This window comes from Vanessa tameamea, chromosome 18, assembly GCF_037043105.1.
Source record: "Vanessa tameamea isolate UH-Manoa-2023 chromosome 18, ilVanTame1 primary haplotype, whole genome shotgun sequence".
NCBI lineage: Eukaryota > Metazoa > Arthropoda > Insecta > Lepidoptera > Nymphalidae > Vanessa > Vanessa tameamea.
Window position 1 is genome coordinate 380001 of NC_087326.1, and position 22553 is coordinate 402553.

A 22553-nucleotide genomic window follows, 5' to 3' on the forward strand; every position below is an offset into this window, starting at 1 on the left:
CTTTAATAGAACGTTAATTTCATTAATCGACTTGTGACTCAACATAGGATTTTATTATATGTTGAAAAAGGTAGTTTCGGCGTTTATAAAAAACGCTGGATTCGAGGGAATTAAAATGGCGGGTACTTCTAACTACTTAAACACAAAGATAAAAATAACTCATAAATTGAAGAAATAACGATTAGGTTTGACATTTTAATAAGAAACACAAGCGGACTGTAAATGTTTCACTGCTGGTTTAAGACTTGTTCTCCATTTGAGATACACAAGTAGGAAATTTTCATCCGACATATGCAGGTAATCTCACGATGGTTTGAACCCGCAATCAATTAAGATTTACACTGGGACAACTCGGTTCTCCTTAAATATAAATAACATAAACTATGCACACTTTCAAATGAACAGTAAACTAACTAATAAATAATTTCACCGACATTGCCAATTAGGTATATACATACCTATACGTAATTTAAATGATGACTTTGGATTAATCGTTTCCTAAGACACATTGCCTCGAATGGTGACAGGGCAGCATATGGTGGTTATTCAGTATTATAAACGTCGCTAGCAATCGAGCCACCATTTCACGCCTAGTGATTTCTACGGTAACTATTCTTATGTAAATAAATTTCATGTATTTGAATTGTTATTTTTACTTTTCAAATTCGTATTAGCGACTAGCCCTAGCCTCCAATACGGTGTTACGTCATAGGATGTCATAATTAATTATATCACATTATTATACATAATGATTATAATCGAAACTATTTATTTTACATCATTATGTACCTATATAAAATTATTTTTATAGTTATTTGTTAAACTTTAGTTAATACTATTTTATTTGGCACAATATTTAAGACTGGCATAAATACATATACATACTTCTTCTTTTGAAAAGATGGATCTGTCACGAGAAATAATGAGATTATTGAAGATTATTGCATTTAAAATTGAATTAAAATATATTTGTTCGAGAATTATTATAAAACGTGATTTTATTTTGCCATCTTAAACTACTGAAATTACATTCGTTAAGTTTTTACGTTTAAATTATGTTTCATAAAATTAATATGACATTTAAAAAATAAAATATCTACGAATCAGAATTATAAAAATTGAAAGTGCACCAATACTTAACGAATGGAAATAACGGTGTTTTTTAACATAATTTAATTAAATAAACGAGGTACATATAATACCTACCAAATTCGAAGCCTGTACGTACAATTTTCGTTTTAAATCCCTCTACTGGTAAATTTGGATGAAATTCTATCACATTTATATCCACCAACCTGCAGTGCAGCAGCGATGTGGAATAAGCATTAAGTCTTCTACGCTATTTAGTTAATGGCAGTAAGTGCAACCGAGTATGTTCGGACGTTCGGTTGAGTGAGCCAGTGCAATTACACGCACAATGGTCACATCTGGAGATCCCATGCTCGGGACGACAATCGCGGTATGTGGCATGATTACGGTTGGCTACCCAGCCAATGTCTATGGCTGTAGCATTTGATCATTTGTATTTTATAACATATGTAATGTGTGCTCTGTTTGTGTTTTGAAGTTTCAATCGCAGATTAAAAATTAATAGACAAATTTTAGAAATTATTATACAAATGGTTTCAATATATTCATTCTTACATAATATTATCTTCTATTGATTTATCAAAAAGGAGAGTGGCTTAAGCTAATTACAATATCGAAGCTTCTAAGATGTTGTAGGTTTTTAATCAAGTTGAACGTTCTGATTGCATCACAATATATTTGTAATAATATTTTGTATGTCGGCAATAATATTTATTATTTCGATAGTAAGATACTTGTCGTTTAAAAACATGATGTGATCAAATAAACTGGTCGAGTCAAGTTCCAACTTTACAATACCAATAAATTCCTTCTAGATCAAGTATACCAGTATACCAAATATATGGTACATCATAGTGTTACGGCACACTATTAAGATTCCGAAAGGGAAGCAGTCCATATAATTTTCTTATTGTCCTTTCGAATGAGAGCCGCGCACAAATGAGCATAAAAAATATCTACATGACTTTTTTTATTTAATATAAAAAGTAATTGTAAAATTTAAAAGTTAAATAATTTTAAGAAATTATTGTTAACGTGAAACAACACACACACATAGGTATCTCTCCACGCTCGAAACTGTTCATTGAACTCTCGATATATATGTAATACATACAGTATATATCGGGGCTCGCGACCGGCTCGGCTGGCGGACTAGTGAACAGCATTACAGTTTTATTTCGCAACCGAGCCTCATTTGTAAACATAGAAAATTCTAGAAATGCATTTAACACGAATTCTCGAAGTGGCATTCACGAGATCTGTTAGAATTGTATTAACATATTATTTTAATTATATTACATATTTTTATGTATACGTATACGTAGTTATATTCGTATAGTTATGTATAAGTATACGTAGTTAAGTGTGATGTTTTATATATTAATTATGAGTGGATTTTATATTTTGTTTACATTTGTAATATATTTTACATAATTCTTTCTTTCGCTAATATCTTACTAAACTAAATAAAATAAGAAGTACCAAAATAAATATCAATTGAAATTATCCCGTAAAGCATGCATATACTACTAAAAATGTTGACATAAATATGTCTGAAAAACCATCGGACGAAATCGCGCAAAAAATTACTCTGCCAATTAAATCATGTATAAATTATTATTTTTCAATATTACAAATGCGTTTGCCTGTTAAAGGGAAATTCCGCTCACGTTTTTCCCCCGTCCATCACACATGCGTCTCACGAATATCGGGCCTGATTCATTATTGGAAAATTAATCTAGTTAGATGTGTATCATTATCACTTTCGGTTATTGGTATTTTTAACTACTAATACTAAACTTACACTATAGACGTAATTTTTATAACAGAGATAGACATAGACAATTTTACTTTGTTTCTAAGAACCCACAAACTACGTGACTGCATACACATCCGCCGACTAAATAGTTCTAATAAATATTTTTTTACCTGTTTGAGATTCATAGACTTGGACACCGATTGATTGATGAAAATTTGCTCATGTACGTATTTTTATGGAGTAGGTTTTTATTTATAGTTTTGTAACTCGGCACTAGATGGCGCGACAACACATCAACTTCTGTATTGATTACCGAACATCCAAACGCCATGTCGTGCTATAGCCATAGGTACACAGACAGATTAACGTCTGGCGGGTTTTGCTTGTACGATATATGTACCTACAGTAAATGGAATAATTTTAAGCCTTTAATGTGAACACAGGGCATTTTGTAGTTTATCTTATATGATTCAAATCAAATAAATAAAATTAGTATAAGTCGTCGAACACAAGTGACATAACTATCGTTGGCAGGACAGAAGCTTTCTTTTTATACTGGTTAGAATAACTTCAGGTGATATGCTTAAGACTGTACGTACAGTTTCAAATAACAAAATATTATTTTTCAACTGATTCATTCAAATGATTCAATATAAACTACTAAATATAAATGGTAATTAAAATGCCAGTAAAGGAAGGTTTTTTATAAATTATACGTAAAGTTGTATGATGATAACTGACCTTAACAGCAGCAGACAGATCAATGTCGGTGCGGTTATTTACGAGGTTACGATAATATCGATAGATCATCGGGAGTTTACCGTGCAACACTATTAATTTATAATTATTGCCCGCTGTATTTAAATTATTTAAAAAAAAAACCTCTTTATTGGTACAAAATGTAAAGCCTAATTGCATTTTCTGCAATATAAATATATTTAAGAATAATAGAGAATTAAAAAAAAACAAATAGTATATAATATTATAAAGTAAATGATAAATATTATTTCTTAGTTTGTTTATTCTCTATGCGTTTGTTAACCTTTGATTAGGATTCAAAAAATAAAATTTTACACTGAGAGCCACCTCTTTTTTAAGTCGATTAAAATACCAAAATTTATAGAAATTACAATAAGTATTTTATATGTCGCGCGAAGAAATCGATTTCATTCGAATCGTATGCATTTGTATGGACAAATATAATCAAAATCGATTTGGAAATCCCGGTAGGCGTTGTCCTGTGTGTATACAACAATAGGCTATTTGATAATGCGAAAAATAGTGTCAATTATTGTAATCAGTATAGATTATGAGTTTAAAAATGGTTATTTATCAACGAAAGTTGAAAATAATAATTAATTTATTCAAAAATCCATAAATAAAAATGCATTTTTTTAAACGTTTGTCACGTGACACAAAACGCTCCCGATTGGTCGGGCTTATGATGACGTCCCTTGCTTATTAACCTCGTTTGCCTACTATATGTACCACAGATTACAATACAGGCAAGTGACGTCACCGACCCCATTGCAGCGCCATATTGTCAAAGTAGCGTTTTCGCGGGCTATTTAAATATGGAATTTTTATTTTGATATTTTTCAGCAAATATGTACTAGAATTAAAAAATACGACTTACTGGGTTCCTTAACCTCTACTAAATAATATAAAATGCATTTTAAAACCAGTCAAATTTGATGCAGCGCCATCTAGTATTAAGTTAATACTAACAACTATATGGATAGTACAAAAACAAAAATACCGATATTTACCACGAATTTCGTTGATTAGTCGAACGATTCCGAAGCAAATCAATCTCAAACAAGTATCAGACCAACAGCCATTGTTTATAATTAACAGGCGCGTATTCTTACCACTTATCTGCACTTCTAGCTTATACAAGTGATGATTTAAAAAAGGAACGTTGATAGTGCTTCACACTAGCTAAGACAAAAAAAACAAACTAGTATAACAAGACAAAATAGTATAACATTCAAGCGAACGACCTCATACCGCAATTAGGTTGAGGTCAAATGGATGAAACTAGATTATATTAGTTTATATAAATACGCCCCCATCTTAGTGAAATTTCTACTGAATGAAGCTCAGAATGGCTATTTAACCGTTCCATATTACAGCATTGCAAGCGGTATACTTTAAAATTAGAGAACTACCTTACCTGCCTACCTACCTACGTGTAACTGTATTAAAGTAATTTACGTACTTCCTGTTTTTCCAGACACTTATCAATATGGCGTACTGCTCGCTGGCCTTGTTCGGATTCTTCATTCAAAAGGTCGTGTTTGGAAGGCTAAGGGTCTCGGAGGCGCAGCGCGTCAAGGACAAGTTCTGGAATTATTTGTTCTACAAGTTTATCTTCGTGTTCGGCGTTCTCAATGTGCAGTACATGGACGAGGTGCTGCTCTGGTGCTCCTGGTTCACTCTCGTCGGCTTCCTACACCTGCTCGGTCAGCTCTGCAAGGATAGATTCGATTATGTGAGTAATGAAATTAATTCTAATATTTCTATAATTAACTACGTTGAAATGTCCTAAGATGATTAATTTGAAATAAAATAAAATTTTAGACGCAACGAATAAACTAAGGTTATAAGTAATTCGACAATTTACTTAAAACTGAAAAAAAGCTTGCTCCTTTATAAGGGAAAATGTTTATGAATAAAATCAGCAAATATTATTTCTATTTTTAAATTTTTTATTTAAATTTTTCGGGTAATGACCCGAAAAAGTTAACATGTATTTCTGCGGACATGTGTTGCTCATTGTAAAGTAAACTGTAAGGTTCTTTATGAGTAATAAAATTCTATAATCTGAATATGTAAAATAAATGAGCGTGAAATTCTCGCTTGCCACATAAATAGTTTAAATTTGAAGTGGAGGTCGCACTCAGCTACTTATATAGTAATATTGTATACTAAAACCTTCTCCGAAACCCGCTGCAACTTCTGGTAGAAGATTTTAGCTTAGTAGTTTTTTTCTGTAAGCATTACTAAGAATCATCTCCTCTTCACAACTTTATATTTCTATAATGTTGTTTAGGAAATACTGATATTATACCTTGACCACGATAAGGTGACTTGAATGCTACCCGACAGACCTAACATAATATGGCAGGATTTTTACAATGGAACCATATTCATCAAGATTTGAATCCTACAAGTTTTTCGACGAAAATCTTGCAAAAATTGATAGATAATATAAATATTTCCCTCGGTTAAATCAATATTTGATATCGATACGTTCGCATGTGATGTCGTTTAAGTATAATCGCGTACGTATAGATTTATTTTAGATAATAATATGGTATCATTGTTAAGTGTTTCCAGAATTATAGAGTCACGAATGAGTTATGTTTCGGTGACGTTACCGTCCCCGAAGTTGGTTACACACATGAATAATTGCTTCCCAGTAATTTGTATGTATTATTTTATACCCTCGTTACGACGCACTATCAATTGGCAGCGGTGTTGTAAATACTTCATCGTCAGCGCGTTGTCATCACAGATGTTTACAATTTCTATTGAAATGCTAATACACGAAACTTGCAGACATCTTGGCTAGCGTGAGAGGAGCGAGGCTGAAATTTTGTGTATTGTGTTACCTTCGTAAAAGTATTCATTTCGGAATAGTAGCCTAGAAACGTTATGCAAACCTACTGAGGATATGTAATCAAGGATTCTGAAACTATTTAATATTAAAATTAAGTAATATCGAACGCCAAATTTATACGTGCATTTCAAATTTTAAAAACAAACATAAAACAAAGAAATCTTTTTTTTTGCCATTTAAGTATCTCTGAAAGTCTATATAGTATTCCTACCTATTTGGCCGATAACTTGTAGCTTTATATTCAAATTAAATTGGATTGTATCATTAATGCTATACTGACAATGGACACCAATCTAACTTGAATTGTCTAGTTACTTTAGTATTATTGTTATTTTTCGTCTACCGCTATAATTGTATGTGATATAACCTCTCCGCCTTTTTATGTTGTTACGTTTAACTCTGCGAATATCTCCTTTTGTTCTCAAACTTCTCAAAGTTCTCAAACTTCATATTGATACTTGATGCAATTAGTTGGATTTAATTAAGTATTTTTGGGAACTTTCTACCACGTTTATGTGGTTAGTTTTCTATACCACCCGGTTATTTAATTAGGTTATTATAAACGGTTAATTTATTAGTAAAACATATACCGTTCCCGAAATTAACGGTATTAAATAAAATTATCTTCATATCCAACCTTCACGCTAGCGAGGCCGCAGGCTCGAGCGTTTGCTTAGTAAAAGTACGAATTCCACGGCTTAAAACGGTCTCTACAAGATATTAACGAATATTTAAACTCACAAACTAATTACATTTTCAGTGAACACCTTAGTCATTCCGGGAACACGACATCATTTTCGGGTACTCTACTTTTATTTACCTTTATAAGACTAAATTCTTATGCTCAAATTGCAAACTTGAAATTCACCACCTTCGTGGTTTTGAACCATAAGAGAAGTGTGCGTGCAAACATAATTAGACTTTATTTCCTTACAGTCGGATAAGACGCGATCAGACGTACTATCCACGGATTTTGAAGTTCTAAAACGGCTTTCTGCTGATGATTTCTTGACAGATAAAATCGACATCTTTTTACCGGCAATTGAGCTGAGGAGCTCGGGATCTGCAGACATGTCTGATATAGGTCAACGAGGTAGTTATATAATTTGGTTAGAAAATAACAAGACAGCTAATTTATTCTCTTGTTGTCACTGACTGTCCTCAAGAACACATTAAGATTTCGTCGGTGCACGTGAACTTGAAAAACGACAAACGGAAACAGTCGATACACATTAAGTTAATACAAATTTGAACAATGTTCTTATCTATAAAACTGTTGGTAAGAATTCAGTCAAGTATTTTCGTCGGTGCGTCCGAACTCGGGACAAAACAAACGAAATCGGCTGATATTTGACATTGAGCTCGATTTATAATTATCATATTATAAATAAATGGTGTAGGTAACACAATTAGTGATGTCAAGTACGTTATGCACTTGTTATGCCTATTGGTTATTTATATATTTTTAGTTCACTAACGAAGTAGGTACTAATACAATGTGATACAGACACAGACGCCTACTGGAATAAATAATATTTTGTTTTCGATTTTAATAGATGCTATCGACATTCAAATGCCAGTATCAACTCAAAGCAAAACATTAAGTGGTTTACGTACAAACAAAGGAGAAATATATAATATATATAAACGCTTCATTTAATTAATCCAGTGCTGGATGCTTGTTTTTTCCAAGTTCATAGAAAAATATAACTCGATGCTAAAGTTATTGCGAATAAAATAAGGACATGAATTCTATTTTCTGGTGCAAGCGAACGGATCCGCATCGATCGAGTTTCAAATGAATCTCGCCTGCGCGAGAAGAGCTCTTCAACAAGTTGAAATTTAAAAACTGGACGTTTAGCGAAGTTTCTTATATAATGCCTATTTGTAAGTATTTTATATTAAAAATATTGGTAATCATGGCTGTCTGTAAGTCATCTTCGACGTTAAGGAAAAATAACGAGAGGAATTTGTAGGATATCATTATGTCACGAGTGTATTAACGCACTTGAACAGCAGAGGTATTTACCCAGCAGCAATTTCGTTCACGAACATTTCGTTAATACGTATCACAAATACCTACAATACAACCATCAAAACGAATTATATACTTTAGAATAGTTATTTGCAAGCGCGGTCAAATAAGCTGTCTTAGCAGAAAATAATAGAAATGAAGATTATATTTCAATTTAATAATCATATATTTCAATTGAATATCTCGAGTCACGTGGACTCGTCGCACATAACGATCGCGTTATTGAAACCAGTTATATAATATATCAATGTGTACCTACGACTAGGATCAGATTTTATACAGCTTAAGATATAATATGATTATTATCAGCGATGCTCTAATTAAATAGTGTTTGACCTTTATATAATTTTACTAATTATAGTAATCTGATTTGAAACTAATGACTAAAAGGAACAGGTTGGATAAGAAATTACTGAACGTACGTAGTGATCATGTATCATATAGTATCGCTGTGGTCAACATTTTTACTGGCGTAAGGCTAATTATTATAAAGCATTTTCGATGTTCACGTATTTTGTCTTAAGCAAAGTTCTAAAAGCATGTAAATGGTACTCCTGTTATATATTTATATTTTCCCGTTGCTATTGGTAACATTAGTCGTTGACGACGACAATGACTTATAAGGTCGACGTCTTATACTTATTCATCTCAATGCCGAACCTGCCCAAGATTAAGGGACATAATAGTTAAAGAACGACGAATTTTTTAAATAAGTTATTACATGAAAGCGTAAGCATTCAACAGAATCGTAATAATCGTAATCTTGTAATTGTAATATTAAGCAGATTAGTAACAGATGTTGGACAAAAGTCTGGACAAAGGCTTCATCTCCTCTTTTAAAGAAGGTATGGCGCTTCTTCCTCCGCCAAATAGGTGTATATAAATTTGGCAAAATTTCACCTGAACTATAGACGAAAATAAGCACGTGAAAACTCAGCGGTTCCTGCATTGGTATCAAAATCTAGATTATTTTATGATCCACATTTACCAACTGCTAGTCCATCTCGACCATACTAATAATTATGTCATAATATTATCGAAGTTTGATATCAAGTACTACTAGAACTGTAAAGGGAAATAAGCCGTGATTAATAAATGAAGGTTGAAAACAAAGATTGTCTGTGATTGAAATTGAATAACGCCCACGTCGTCACTAGGCTAAATAATTGCAGTTATACTAGTGAGAATTAATAGTTAAAATTTGTATTCATGTCGATTAGAATCGGGCTTAATCCAAATTAGCCCATTATTTTTTGACCAAATTCAACCATTTTTGTTATTACTCAAATGGATGGAAATGGAAAATACTTTCCGATTGATTGAATGTACTTCAATTTTAATTCCCTTATTTTAATACAAAACCTAATAGAATTGCACGAGAATATTCGATGCTCAGCAACGAATGTGTAGGTGTACCGCTATATACTTTATATACGAAGCTCGACTCGGCCCGCCAACGCTTCTGCGTCAGAGATGGATGCTGTATTGATCGCGGCGGGCTCGAAGCCTGTTGAACGCACACGTTGAATGTTGTAGCTATGACTCTCTATAAGTTTAAAACATGCACTAACGGATGACTGAATTTTATTTTACTTCGTGTTTTACTAATATTTCGATTGATTAGACTAATTTTAATGTTAAGGGGTAACTTAATTAGCGGTTCGGATTGCAGTTCGTACCGAATAGAACCGATCAAAACTCAATAGTTACTCTTTCACTAGTTGAACAATACAACAGGCAACGAAATTATCTTTAAAATATAATTAGCACCGAAGATTTTTATTTCATTTGATGATGAAGTACTTTTTTATGATTATGATCGATAGAATAAATATATAGGTGTTTGTTTGACATAATTTTTAAAATGCTAGAACTGAGTTTCTTGTCGGTTCTTAGTAGAATCTACATTCCAAACCGGTGGTACGTTTAAGTTTAATACATTTTTATAAAATGACTATTCAAAATTGTTTGTGAATAAAGTATATGTATTTTGATTTAATTTAATTTGATTTCAAGTGATAGAATTCTGTAAATGCAACTAATGAAGTTTGCACTATGTAAGAAGACACACAATGATGCTGATTACAATCTCTAAACAAATCAAAGATAACTAAAATACCTACTTGATGTCCTTTTTAAACGTCAATATTATAAACGAAGCGTATCACTCGAGACGCGATTATATAGATCATGAAAAAGTGTAGAGGAGATAATGAACTAACACTAAGTTCATCATTGAGTTGAGTACTAATTGCTGAGATTCTTTCCGATAAATTACCGAAATAGTGGTAATTTTTCATTTGAATGAGGATTCAAAAGTGAATGTGTGACTTTTAGTCAACGTAAATATTTAATATATTTAATCATTATATTATATTTGTTTTTGAAAAATAAAAGCAAATATATATTATGTTTATTTAACGGATAAAATGTTTTTTTTTTTGGACATAGGAAGCATGACAATTTAATTATATTCTAACAAACTTTGTCTGTTTAATTAACATTTCAGTTACGAAATAATTATAGTCTGGTTGCATGTGTATTTTATCTTTACCCAGAATGGTGTGCGTTCATGTTCATGTTCTGTTGTATGTTTTTAATTATGATCGATGCCGACTCACACGTAATTAGACTAGTGTATGACAATATAGGAACTGATTTTCGAACGTACGACCTTAAGATTTATTTTTCGAACGTAACATTTATACTGACGTAATATACTAGCTTTTAAACATTTTTAAGCATTTTTTTTTTTTTTAACTATATCAATGATGATGAAATATTTATTGGTCGGTTCACTGGCAAAGGGATAAATCTGATAGTATATGGCCGGTCTCCACCGACCATAGCTATTGTCTATGTTCTCTGTAAGAAATATTAACCATCCCTTACAATGTTATTGCTTTTCAAAACTTAGGAACTTATTTATGCCTGTAGTGACCCTGGCTCACATATCCTAATCCAAATCCCAAACCGTAACACAACAATACAAGTGTTGCTGTTTGGCGGCAGAACATTTGATGAGTGGGTGGAACCTACCCAGACGGGTTTGTACAAAGCCCTACCACCAAATGAAGCAAAAGTTATCTATTCCATTTAATGAAATAGATTAATAAGGTAATGGAAATCTTTCAAAAACCAAGTTTTAATTACGAACAATTTACAACTATACGGGACAGTATATTGACCAGTACTAAAAGACCAAATTTGTTGTGAATAATTAAAGCTGGATCTGTTGAAAGGTGTTAAGGCGATATGCTGTACAATTCAATTACAAAATCTGTTGCACATACACTAACATAAGCTTGTATTGAACAGCAATATCATTCAAGCTCTCTAAAGGACAAAGCGAATACAGATCGAACGCAATAAAAAATTATATAACAATATTTACTCTTCGTTCTGTTAATGCTCAGATTTAATTTAACTTATGATAACGTTCTAACGAAATTGTTACCTTCATTAAATAAATATCATTAAGGAAATTACCTTTGTCCCGTTTCAATAAAGTCTGATAAAGAAACCTTAAATAGTATAGAGTAAGAGAGCAGGAGGCGAGCGAGTAGGATGCGAGGGAGCAAGAGGGACGGAAAAAGGGGGAGTTCCCCGTTATAAAGATTTTTACTTTACAGACTTGCTACTCGTTGCTCTATGTTTCCTCTTTGTGTTATGTATCGATCCTCCTACGTAGGCTCCGTCACATTGCTTTTTTTTAATAACTAGCTACCCTTCCCGGCTTGGAGATTTTAGATATTTACAAATCGTTCATACACAGTCTATATTATAAAATATCATGTTTTTTCTTTAATTGAACTTTTTTAGAATTGTTGTGATTTTGGAAAAATATCTACCGAGTACAATACTTTCACCGTCTCAAAATCCTACTAATGGATTCTAAGGCATACCATACCCATTTTAAACTCATATATATACTGATGTAGTAGAAAAATTGACGCATGTAATAATATGATTTCTCCGTTTCTCAGCTGGCGTCGTCACCGACCTCGGCTCGCTGGGCAAACACACGTGTCCTCTGTCTACTGATGGGCATCCTGACTGCCGCATCAGCTCTCTTCATGGTGGCTATCGTGTGGGGCCTGCCGGCCGGGAAAGACACATTCGCCTTCATGGCCGCTGAGGTATTAGAGATATAATACTAATTCGATTATTTTGTAGTAGAATATACGTTTTGTTAGTTCATTTATCTATTTTTTCACATGTAAGGCCTCATTATTACATAAGATGTTGTTATTTTTGGTAAAATGTCTCACAATTTGATCATAAACTACAATTACGACACGCAGTGCCTGCTGCTGGGCGTGTCTGCGCTACACGTGCTGGCGCGCTTCACGCTGCGCGCTCATGACGCGGACGCGGCCGGGCCCGCCGCCTACTACACGCATCTCGTCTTCGACGTGAGTGTTTACGCACATTTAACTAATCATAAGCATAAGGCTGCAAGTCTTGAGACTTGAAGTCTTATGACTCTGGGATTCTGGGTTCAAACACCAGACCTGGATCCTAGCAGAAATCGGTTAGACAAAGATTTAAAGTAATTTTTAAGAACATGCTTAATATATGTAAAAAGATTTAAATTGCTTTCCGAAAAACAATTACAATGTTTTTCATTCTGCGTAAGCGTCATGAATTCTTGAATTTGTTTATTTCTTAATACGAGGTGCTTACGACATAGGAAGTTTCTGATTAAAGAACCGGAATATCGTTCGATCGCTTCTACTGGGGAAATGTTGAATGTATACTAGGAAGCTAACTTTTTTTATCTTCATTTCCTTGATATTTTTTTCTCAATAACTACAGAAATAGTTATTGAGAACTTACTTACGTACTTTCTATAAAGTGGTATAAACAATACATATTTATCCTTTTAAATATTCACTAGACATTAGGCGAAATTATTTTAGTCATTTAGTAGAGACCGCTTAGCCGCCTTGTAAAACAATTTAATATTAACCAAAGGTTGCAATTCAAAGCCTGCAAACTACATTGAGTTTTATGTGCTTAATTCGTGTTTATAATAAATCATCCCGTGCGCCGCGGCGAAGGTAGACGTCCTGAGGAAGCCAACATTGGCACGTGTATCCATGAACACGCAACACAGGAGAGTAAGATTATATCCAAGCCCCAAACCGCCTCAGATTAAGGCTTAGTTCAGTAGTGGATCAATTTACAGCATGTTGTTTAAAAAAAAAAATCATTATCCAAGCTTCGACGCTTTCATAAAATGGCGAACTAGTCTCGTCTTATGTACGGTTCGGGATCGCCTGAGTACAACCCGTAACTCCCGCAGGCCGTGTCGCTGGTGACGGAGACGATCCACGTGGCGCACATGGTGGTGTACAGCAACGTGGTGGTGTCCATGGCGTCGCTGGTGCTGCTCATGCAGCTGCGCCACCTGCTGTACGCCATGCTCGCGCGGCTGCGGCGCCACCGCCTCTACACCGCGCTCTCCTCGCACATGAGCCGCAAGTGAGTCCGTACACACACAATGACACACACACACAAGCTGGGCGCAACTGTAGACCTGACCTCTGGATCAGTAAATACTATACATATTATTTTTTCAAATTTTCCTTAATACTATATACGCATATAATATGTCGAGCGAACAATAATCACACTCTGAAAACTCATTAGGTACATAATTAATTAATTAATTTTAATTAAGATTAAATTTTAAGATTGACGATAAATATTGATAACTTTTGACGGATCACGACCTCGTCGACCGATTGTGGTATTAAACCTAAATCTATCGCCTTAATATATAATTAAGATGATCGATGGTCGCCTCGAACAACAGACAACAAAATGTTATCATATATAACATACAGACGGCAACACTACGAGTAATAAACACGGTAAGATTATCCGTGTCATTCCAAAACGGATCCGAGTATAAACCGGGCGCCCTGCGCAGCGGCGTGCTGCAGCGCGCTGCGGCGGCTGATGTGTGACGTCCCTCGTGTGTTGGTTTTGTGGTGTTTTCAGATAAGCATTGCTAAGTGCAGATAGATAGATTAGACATGTTAAGTAACCAGTACTTATCATACAAGTACTTTTTTATGATATTGACAGGTTGACGGGAATATGGGCCACCCGATCGTAAATTGTCACCACTGCCTATAGACAAAGGCACTACACGAATGCCAATGCGCCACCAAACTTGGGAACTAAGATGTGTATGTCCCTTGTGCTTGTAGTTACACTGGCTCGCTCACCCTTCAAACTGGAACACAAAAATACTAAGTAGGTACTACTGTTTGGCGGTAGAATATCTAATGAGTGGGTGGTACCCATCCTCACGAACTCGCACAAAGCCACACATCCAAGTAAACTTACACGCGAGTTTTAATAAACGCTCTGTTGTTCAATCTTTTCAATTTATCTGTATTATAATTGTTCAGAAACCCAAATTTTCACATTGAATCATTGAAAACAGGCGAATATATTATTTCAAACATTCATCTCCTTTTTACGTGTTCCCCCCACGTGGAAGTGGGGGAGTATGTAGGACTCGCCGGTGCCCAAGATGTTGACGGTACACCGGGATACCCACTAAAAAACCAGCGGTACCCTCTCCGTCTCATCGGCGGGCGCCACGGGATCGCTTTCGCATGCTACCGTGACGCCCTGATGATCCGTCCGCCTATGCGGGCCTCCAACTCCTAGGGGGGATTACCTTACTGAGAGCCCCCCTAGTCCCTGAGGCACCTATTGAGGCGGTAGGAGAAGGTGCGCATAACGCTTTTTCCTCCTCCCCGGTCGTCTTCGACGGAGCGGGTCTGCAGCGGCATCCTCTTCCAACTCCTAGGGGGGATTACCTTACTGAGAGCCCCCCTAGTCCCTGAGGCACCTATTGAGGCGGGAGGAGAAGGTGCGCATAACGCTTTTTCCTCCTCCCCGGTCGTCTTCGACGGAGCGGGTCTGCAGCGGCATCCTCTTCCCGCTCCCGCTCCGTGGCTTCCTTCTGCGACATGACGCTTTCGCAGAAGGAGCGCATCTCCGACCAGCAAGTCTCGCTACCGAGAATTTCGTTGACAATACTCGGCAGTGAGAGGTCTCCACCCATAGTTGCCGCCAGAGAATACCTCTGGGGCCCCCACGCAGCACACTCACTCAGGGTGTGGTACGCCGTGTCCACTGGCGCGCCACACTCGTGGCAGGAGGGTGACATCTCCCGTCGTGCATTATCCCGTGCAGGTACTTACCGAAGCATCCGTGCCCGGTAAGTATCTGTGTCATCCTGAAAGTGAGCGTGCCCTTTTTCCTCTTGACCCAGCGATTCCAGTGGGGACGTATCGCCTTCACTGTCGCCAGGCCCGCCGTGGGTGACCCCAGATCCTCCTCCCATCGAACGATCAGGGCTTGCCGAGCTAGAGCCCTGATCCGTCCCATTACCGCCGACCCTGGACGGTCGCCGCGGTTCCTCGTCTCGACCCGGAATCGGTACACCTCCGCGAGCACCTCCGCCTGGAGCTCCCAGGGCGGATCGCCCGCGAGAAGTGTCGCCGCAGTCCACGACACCGTACGGTACCCTCTGATGCCTCTCACCGCTATGACCCTCTGCGGCTTTCGCAGGAGGGCCCGGTTGTTAGCGGTTAGCTCGTGAGCGACTGCCGCGATAATCTTATCTTTGGTGACGGAGTCGTCTAGCCCCGTCAACTTAATGTCCACTTTTCGTATGGGATGAACGACGTTGGCCACCCCATCCAACACTGTGCGAAGCTTGTCGGCTAGTTTTTCTACTTGGCTCGACTGTGCTGGTGGACGCCTCATTTACCACAGCGACCCTGGTCCGCATCTCCGCGAACTCGCGGCGGTGAGCCTTCACCTCAGCCTTAAGGCTGTCCACCTCTTTGCGCAGGCGTCCATTATCGGCGCGGAGCTTTCGAGTCTCCTCGGCTTCTGTCCAAAACGCTAAGGCATCTACAATAGCCTGTAGTGCAGCCGCCGACTCCCTCAGCTTTTTGGCAAATCCTCCTTTTAGGTCGGAGGACTTTTGTGCCACCTTCAAAATGAGGGCTGCGCTTCGGCCAGCCTGTGCGCGAAGTTCCTACGCGCCCATTTTTGTAGGATCCTCGGTGTGGACATCCGAGGAGGAAGATTCCTCGGAGTCCAAAACAGTCTGAGGAGGTTCCTTTCGAAACGCTCGACAACGAAGCGATCGTTCGAAGGCCTCCTCTCTAGCCTCATTGGCCTTGGCCTTCAGCTCAGCCTTAGCCCGAGCGAGGCCACTGCCACGACCTTTGGCAGTTTTGCCGCGAATAGCAGGCTTGCTTTTCGCAGCCATTCTCGTCTCCGCCTCCGTGTCAGAATCGGAGTTAAAAATAGCGAGGCCTCCATATGGCCGTTTTCGGCGAACTAGGGCGTCGGACGATAACTCAGTGTCGACTTCCATCGCCGAGAACAAACAATATAAAATAGGAAATATATATATATCTGAAACAATAAATAAGGTCTAAAAAGACCTATTCACAACAACAAAACCCAATCCTTAAACAAAACAATTATCCATGTGCAAAGCAAAAAGTCCAGATGTTACGCGTCAGAGATAACGAAAACCAGTTTACAAGCTAGGTGTCGTTTTAATTCATCAAATCGTATAATTTTATCGCAATATTCAAAACAACCTCAGTCGAAGACGTCCGAACGGCGAATGCCAAACATTCATCTCCTACCTTAGAAGAAAAATTTTGAAAAATCCTTCCGTAGTGCTCATTTACGTTTCATAAGGAATTCCTGTGCGAACTTTCAATTTAGATAGTATTCAAATACTCTGTAACAGTCAATTATGATTCGCCAATTTTCTTGTATTTCTCCCGAGGTCACGAACAAAATCTCTTAAACGCTTAATAACTAAAAAGCCTACCTCAGCAGTGACACAGTGATCAAATAGCTATTATTTACAAAGGATACGATAACTAATCGTTAGTCATTACTCCTCTAATCGTTTTCAAATGTATCTGTTATCAGGACATTAGATTTTTGTTTGAACTGCCCCGATGCCTTAGTAGCTAGCTAGAGGATGAGGACGTAGATACTTTTATCTTGGATTCAAAATCCAAATCGAGCCATTGAAAAGTTATTGAATTTAGTTAAGATTTTGTCAGCAGCGACCCGAAATATGGAAGTCAGCAGAGTTTACAGGGCTGTTCCACGAGACGCACGTATAGCAATTTATTTTGTAATCTGAATTTGAAATATCTCCGGTCACACCGGATTGCCGTCCCATCTCAATAAATAAATCAGTCAAGAGCGCTAGACAAATATGCATGTTTATTATCTATACTAATAATATATTAAAAAGAGGTAACATTTGTTTTGTTTGTATTTTTTTTTCACTGGTACAAAGCAACGTTATTCCTGAGTTCTATAGGGTGTGAATTATATTTATATCATTTATTTATTGGTAAATTTGACTCGTGTGTAGCCGGGCGATAGTTAATCATAAATTGCTTATTAAATTTCTTATTAGTCGGGAAAACGAAGAAAACGCGTGTCTAATAGACATTTAATTAAAAAAACTTAATGTCCTCATTTAAGAAACATTTGAAAACGATTAGAAGAATGATTAGAGCTATCGAATCCTTTTTTTACTAATCGTTTATTAGTCACACGTTTTTTTCGGACCTTTGTCTTGTAAGATTTTTTTTCCAATATTTATTTGTACTCGAGTGAAGTGCAATAAAATGAATGAATCTATGTGTGATCAGCCGATCTCTGTCACACCCGTCGACAGAGACAGAGAAGCATGTTCCGATAGACAGAATTAGGTGTCACCTATTCCGCTTCGACTCTAAGGTGGTGGACGTGACACAGCTATTTCTAGGGGCGGAGGTGACATATAGAACCACCCAACCGGCTGCGTATGCGTCTACGCACATACCACGAGTAGATTTAATCGATACAACCGGCACATGTCGCCAGCTACCCCATGGCGAGCGCGGAGGAGGTGCTGAAGCACGAGGACAACTGCGCCATCTGCTGGGAGCCCATGAAGGAGGCGCGCAAGCTGCCGTGCTCGCACCTGTTCCACAACTCGTGCCTGTGCCGCTGGGTGCAGCAGGACGCGTCGTGCCCCACGTGCCGCCGCTCGCTGACGGCCGGCGGCGAAGCGCGCCCCGCCGAGCCGCCCCTGACCGGCCCCAACCACCTCTTCCACTTCGACGGTCGGTGAACCTCTCGGCCGAATACATTTTACGCTAATACCACTTGTTATAGTAATAACTACGTTGACATTCGTTTTTATTTACTTCGCTATATAAAACCTCATAAAAACATTTTTATAAAAAACACACGTCAAGCAAACTCGTGTCAAAAACATCACATATCACTCAAACGTCAGATGACGACTTAAATATCGATGTTACGAAAATTTCTTAAATTCTTGTGTTTTCAAATCCCCTCCCCGCGGAGACGAGAGCGTCGATGTACGCGAGTGGCTCGATCGAAACTCTAATATTTTCAGTTCTGTGTTGCGCCGTGTGCTGTCTCCTCCTGAGTTGGAAGGTCACACAGTGGACGATTACCTTCGATGGTACATCGTCAGACATATCAGAGTCACCGACGTGACATGCAAACGCATCCACCCCATTAAACCGTTACAAGATCGCATTTGAACATTTCGTCAGGTTCCCGATACGTGTCCTGGCTGCCGAGCTTCTCCGTGGAGGTGACGCGTCGCGCGGGCGTGGACCTGGGGCCCGGCCTGGCCGCGGCCACGGCCACGGCGGCGGCGGCGAGGCCGGCGCCGGACGCGGCCGCCGAGTCCACGGCGCTGGTGGAGCAGGTGCAGCGCCTGTTCCCGCAGTACCCGCGCGCGCTGCTCGTGACCGACCTGGCCGTGACCCGCTCCGCGCACCTCACCATCGACAACATCCTCGAGGGCCGCCTGCCGCCGCCGCCGCCGCTGCGCCCCGCCGTCGCGCCCGCGCCCGCCGCGCCCGACGCCGGCGCCGACTCGCCCCCGCTCTCGGACGAGCTCGACGAGGACGACTCGGCAGAGAAGTAAATACCCATTCGGTTGCTAAGCCCCGTGCGAGTGAGCGATCCGTCACTAACGTGCGCCCCCACAGCGCGTTCTCGGCGACGGCGGCCGAGCGCGAGGCCGCGCTGCAGCGCCGCAAGGCCGAGCTGCGCGCCGCCGCCCGCGCGCGCTTCCTGCGCCGCCGCCCCGCGCCCGCGCCCGCGCCCGCCGAGCGCAGCCCGCGCAGCTGAGTGTTCCGCCACATCCTCACGCGGCTCGCGCACCCGCGCCCGCCGCGCCCGCCGCCCGCGCCCGCCGCGCCCGCCGCGCCCTAGGCGCGCGGGGGGGCGGAGGGGGGGGAGCAGGGGGCAGCCTGGCGGGCCGCGCCTCTAGAGACGTTGGGACGACTGTTGAGATTTATTCAAAATATATGAATGTTATATGAAGCGATGCCTAAAAAACATTACTCAAAATTTTAATTCAGTTAGTATAAAAAAAATATTTATATAAATTTTTTGGATAGCGTCTGTGTATGACCTAGTGTGTATTCCGCTTGACCCGCACGTATGACTTGTATGACTCCCGTGCAAGAGAGAGAGTTATGTAATAGAGTTAAGGCTGATTTTCGCTATGTATGTAATACTAATGTTATCGTAGACATGTGCAAACAAATAACTTTTATGTATATCGAACGAATACGTGCACGAAGTGTACGTGAGTCGTCCGTTTCTTGTGCAAAATGTTAACAAAACGAACTCGCATCTCCCAAACAAAACGAAGCATTCAGAGTTTCATGAAATTCTTTTCTTTTTCAACTAAAAATTGTCAATTATAATAGTAGTCTTGGGTGAAAATATATTTTTTCGTGTATTTTAACGTCAACATTCACAGGTTTTGTTTACATTTTGTACGAGTTGTAATTTAATGGAATATATCTATATATGTATGTAGGTACTTGAGTTGGCCGTGTTCCTTAAGAGAGGTAATTCGACAAGGGACATTATTTTGGTGAGCTGAAAACGTTTGAAGACTCGAGTATCGCCAACTGTACGATACGCCCATGATAAAGATTTCATTACTCGTATTTTGCATAATCGTTATAAAGTTAGTAGCGAAATTTGAAATTCTGTGTACCGATCTATCCTGTCCCAGTGAATAATCTGTCCGATGTGTTTCAGGTGTTTTTATATAATATTGTAACTCGATGTATGTCCACGACTCTATATGTTAAATGAATGTGATATAATATAATATAAAACTTGATGTTAGATAAACAGGAGGATATAAATTTAAGTGTTAGTTTTAATGTTGTTAGTGATATTTTGTGATGAGTGTTATTGATGTAGCTTCGATGACTTTTAAATACTACGATGCTCATAATTGTCCATTCGCGCTGCGTATTGCGTCTCACTAGGGTTACCGATTCGCTGGATTTGAAACTTAAATATCTGCGTTGATCGTAGAAAGGCAGGCGACAACTCCTTCCAATGTATCCTTCGCCCTTGGCCGATTAGTGATAACAGAATATGAATAAAGATAAAACAATGACGTCAGTTCTCACAAATATAGTTGTGAATTCAAACATGTTTTCTGGTCATTACTGAGCAATTGGCAGCCCTAGTCACGACTCGTAGAAGCTTATTTGTAAATATATTATTATTGTAATTATTTTGTCAATGTGAGTAGTCAGAAGCAAGCGACTTATTTTTTCTACTATATTTAAGAGTGTATTTTTCTAATGTGACATTTCAATTTATATCAATATCGATTAAAATTGTCCATAGATTTTAATGATATATTAAACTCCCTTTTAACTCGTTAAGATTGTAGTAGCGGTTAAATATGTAATCGATATAATAACTGTTCTTATGGATATTACTGTATTAAAACATTTTAATATTTAATACTATATAATCTAGCGTATTTGACGTGTTATACTAAAGGTTTTATCCAAAGGCGATCGCCATGCTTTTATTCCACTAAAAGTAATTGTATCCTTTTAAAAATATTATATATTGTTTCTTTTTCTAATTTTACAATTTTTTTATACCGTTTTAATAATAGTTATAATAATTCATAATTGATGTTTATGTTAATAATAAAATAATTAGAATAACACTAAATTGATGTGTATAGATGTATTTCAGACAAACCACTTTGGTGCACAATCATGGGACGATCCCTCTATATAGGGATGACGTTGGGAACGTCACCTAAATAACACATCCAGTGTATGATTGAGCACTGTTATTATAAAAACTTGTGCTTTAACCCTAGTGGCATTCAAGGATCTAATTAAAAGAGAAATATGTCTATCTATCTGTCTATATCAATTCCTCATAAGAATTTTTGTCTTTGTAAATTATTGCCATTAAAATGGTATGATTAAAACTTGACAGAGTACATAGCGGTTAGTGAATTACAAATATATCGATGTAGTGATTTGATGTTACATAAATGTTGTTACATATATTCATGAATAAATTTTCTCTGAAAGCTCATTATATCTGTACTTATGTTTAAATGAGAATAATGTACTCTTTAATCTTGTCTTTTTATTTTTGTGACATCGATATTTAGGTATTTTGTAAAATGTATAGCCTCATAATAGTACTGTAGCAAAAGTACAGGACACTATTGATTGAATGAGGCTGTATACTTTATTTAATATACATTATATTACACTAAATACATGTAACTATTATTGATTCAAAACTAGTCAAAAATAAAGATACTTTAAAAATTAAAACTTTTATTTCAAATCATACTATATGTTATGTTATGCACTAACTTCAATACAATTAGTACAAAACAACTTTAATCATCAATTATTCTATTTTCTCAACTGACATTTCATCTTACAAAATCATAATTCAAATATATTTCGACAATTATCAAAGTCCTTTACCTCACCCCACAATATAACTGTTACAATTTAAAACTATATAAGTTTAGCTAACTCAACATGGCACAGGTATGGTTATATCCCGAGTTCAGTCAATCAATTTACTATGGAGAGATTAAATGATATTCTATTGGTCCCATGTATAATAATTTA

General features: G+C 37.7%; 1 protein-coding gene across 2 annotated transcripts in view; it reads left to right on the top strand.

The window, feature by feature from the left end:
• LOC113401032 (E3 ubiquitin-protein ligase AMFR-like) overlaps positions 1-19761 on the top strand; it is a 50544-nt gene extending 30783 nt beyond the window's left edge. Inside the window, exons 2-8 of one of the 2 annotated variants that reach the window (XM_026640741.2) lie at positions 5085-5342; positions 12495-12647; positions 12813-12923; positions 13817-13995; positions 18457-18698; positions 19161-19536; positions 19605-19761. In XM_026640741.2, coding sequence (XP_026496526.2) covers positions 5085-5342; positions 12495-12647; positions 12813-12923; positions 13817-13995; positions 18457-18698; positions 19161-19536; positions 19605-19746 — 1461 coding nt within the window. In that variant the 3' untranslated portion in view covers positions 19747-19761. Of the gene's footprint in view, positions 1-5084; positions 5343-12494; positions 12648-12812; positions 12924-13816; positions 13996-18456; positions 18699-19160; positions 19537-19560 lie in introns of both variants that reach the window. The other variant, XM_064217759.1, reaches the window with a different exon arrangement.
• The last annotated feature ends 2792 nt before the right edge of the window (positions 19762-22553 follow it).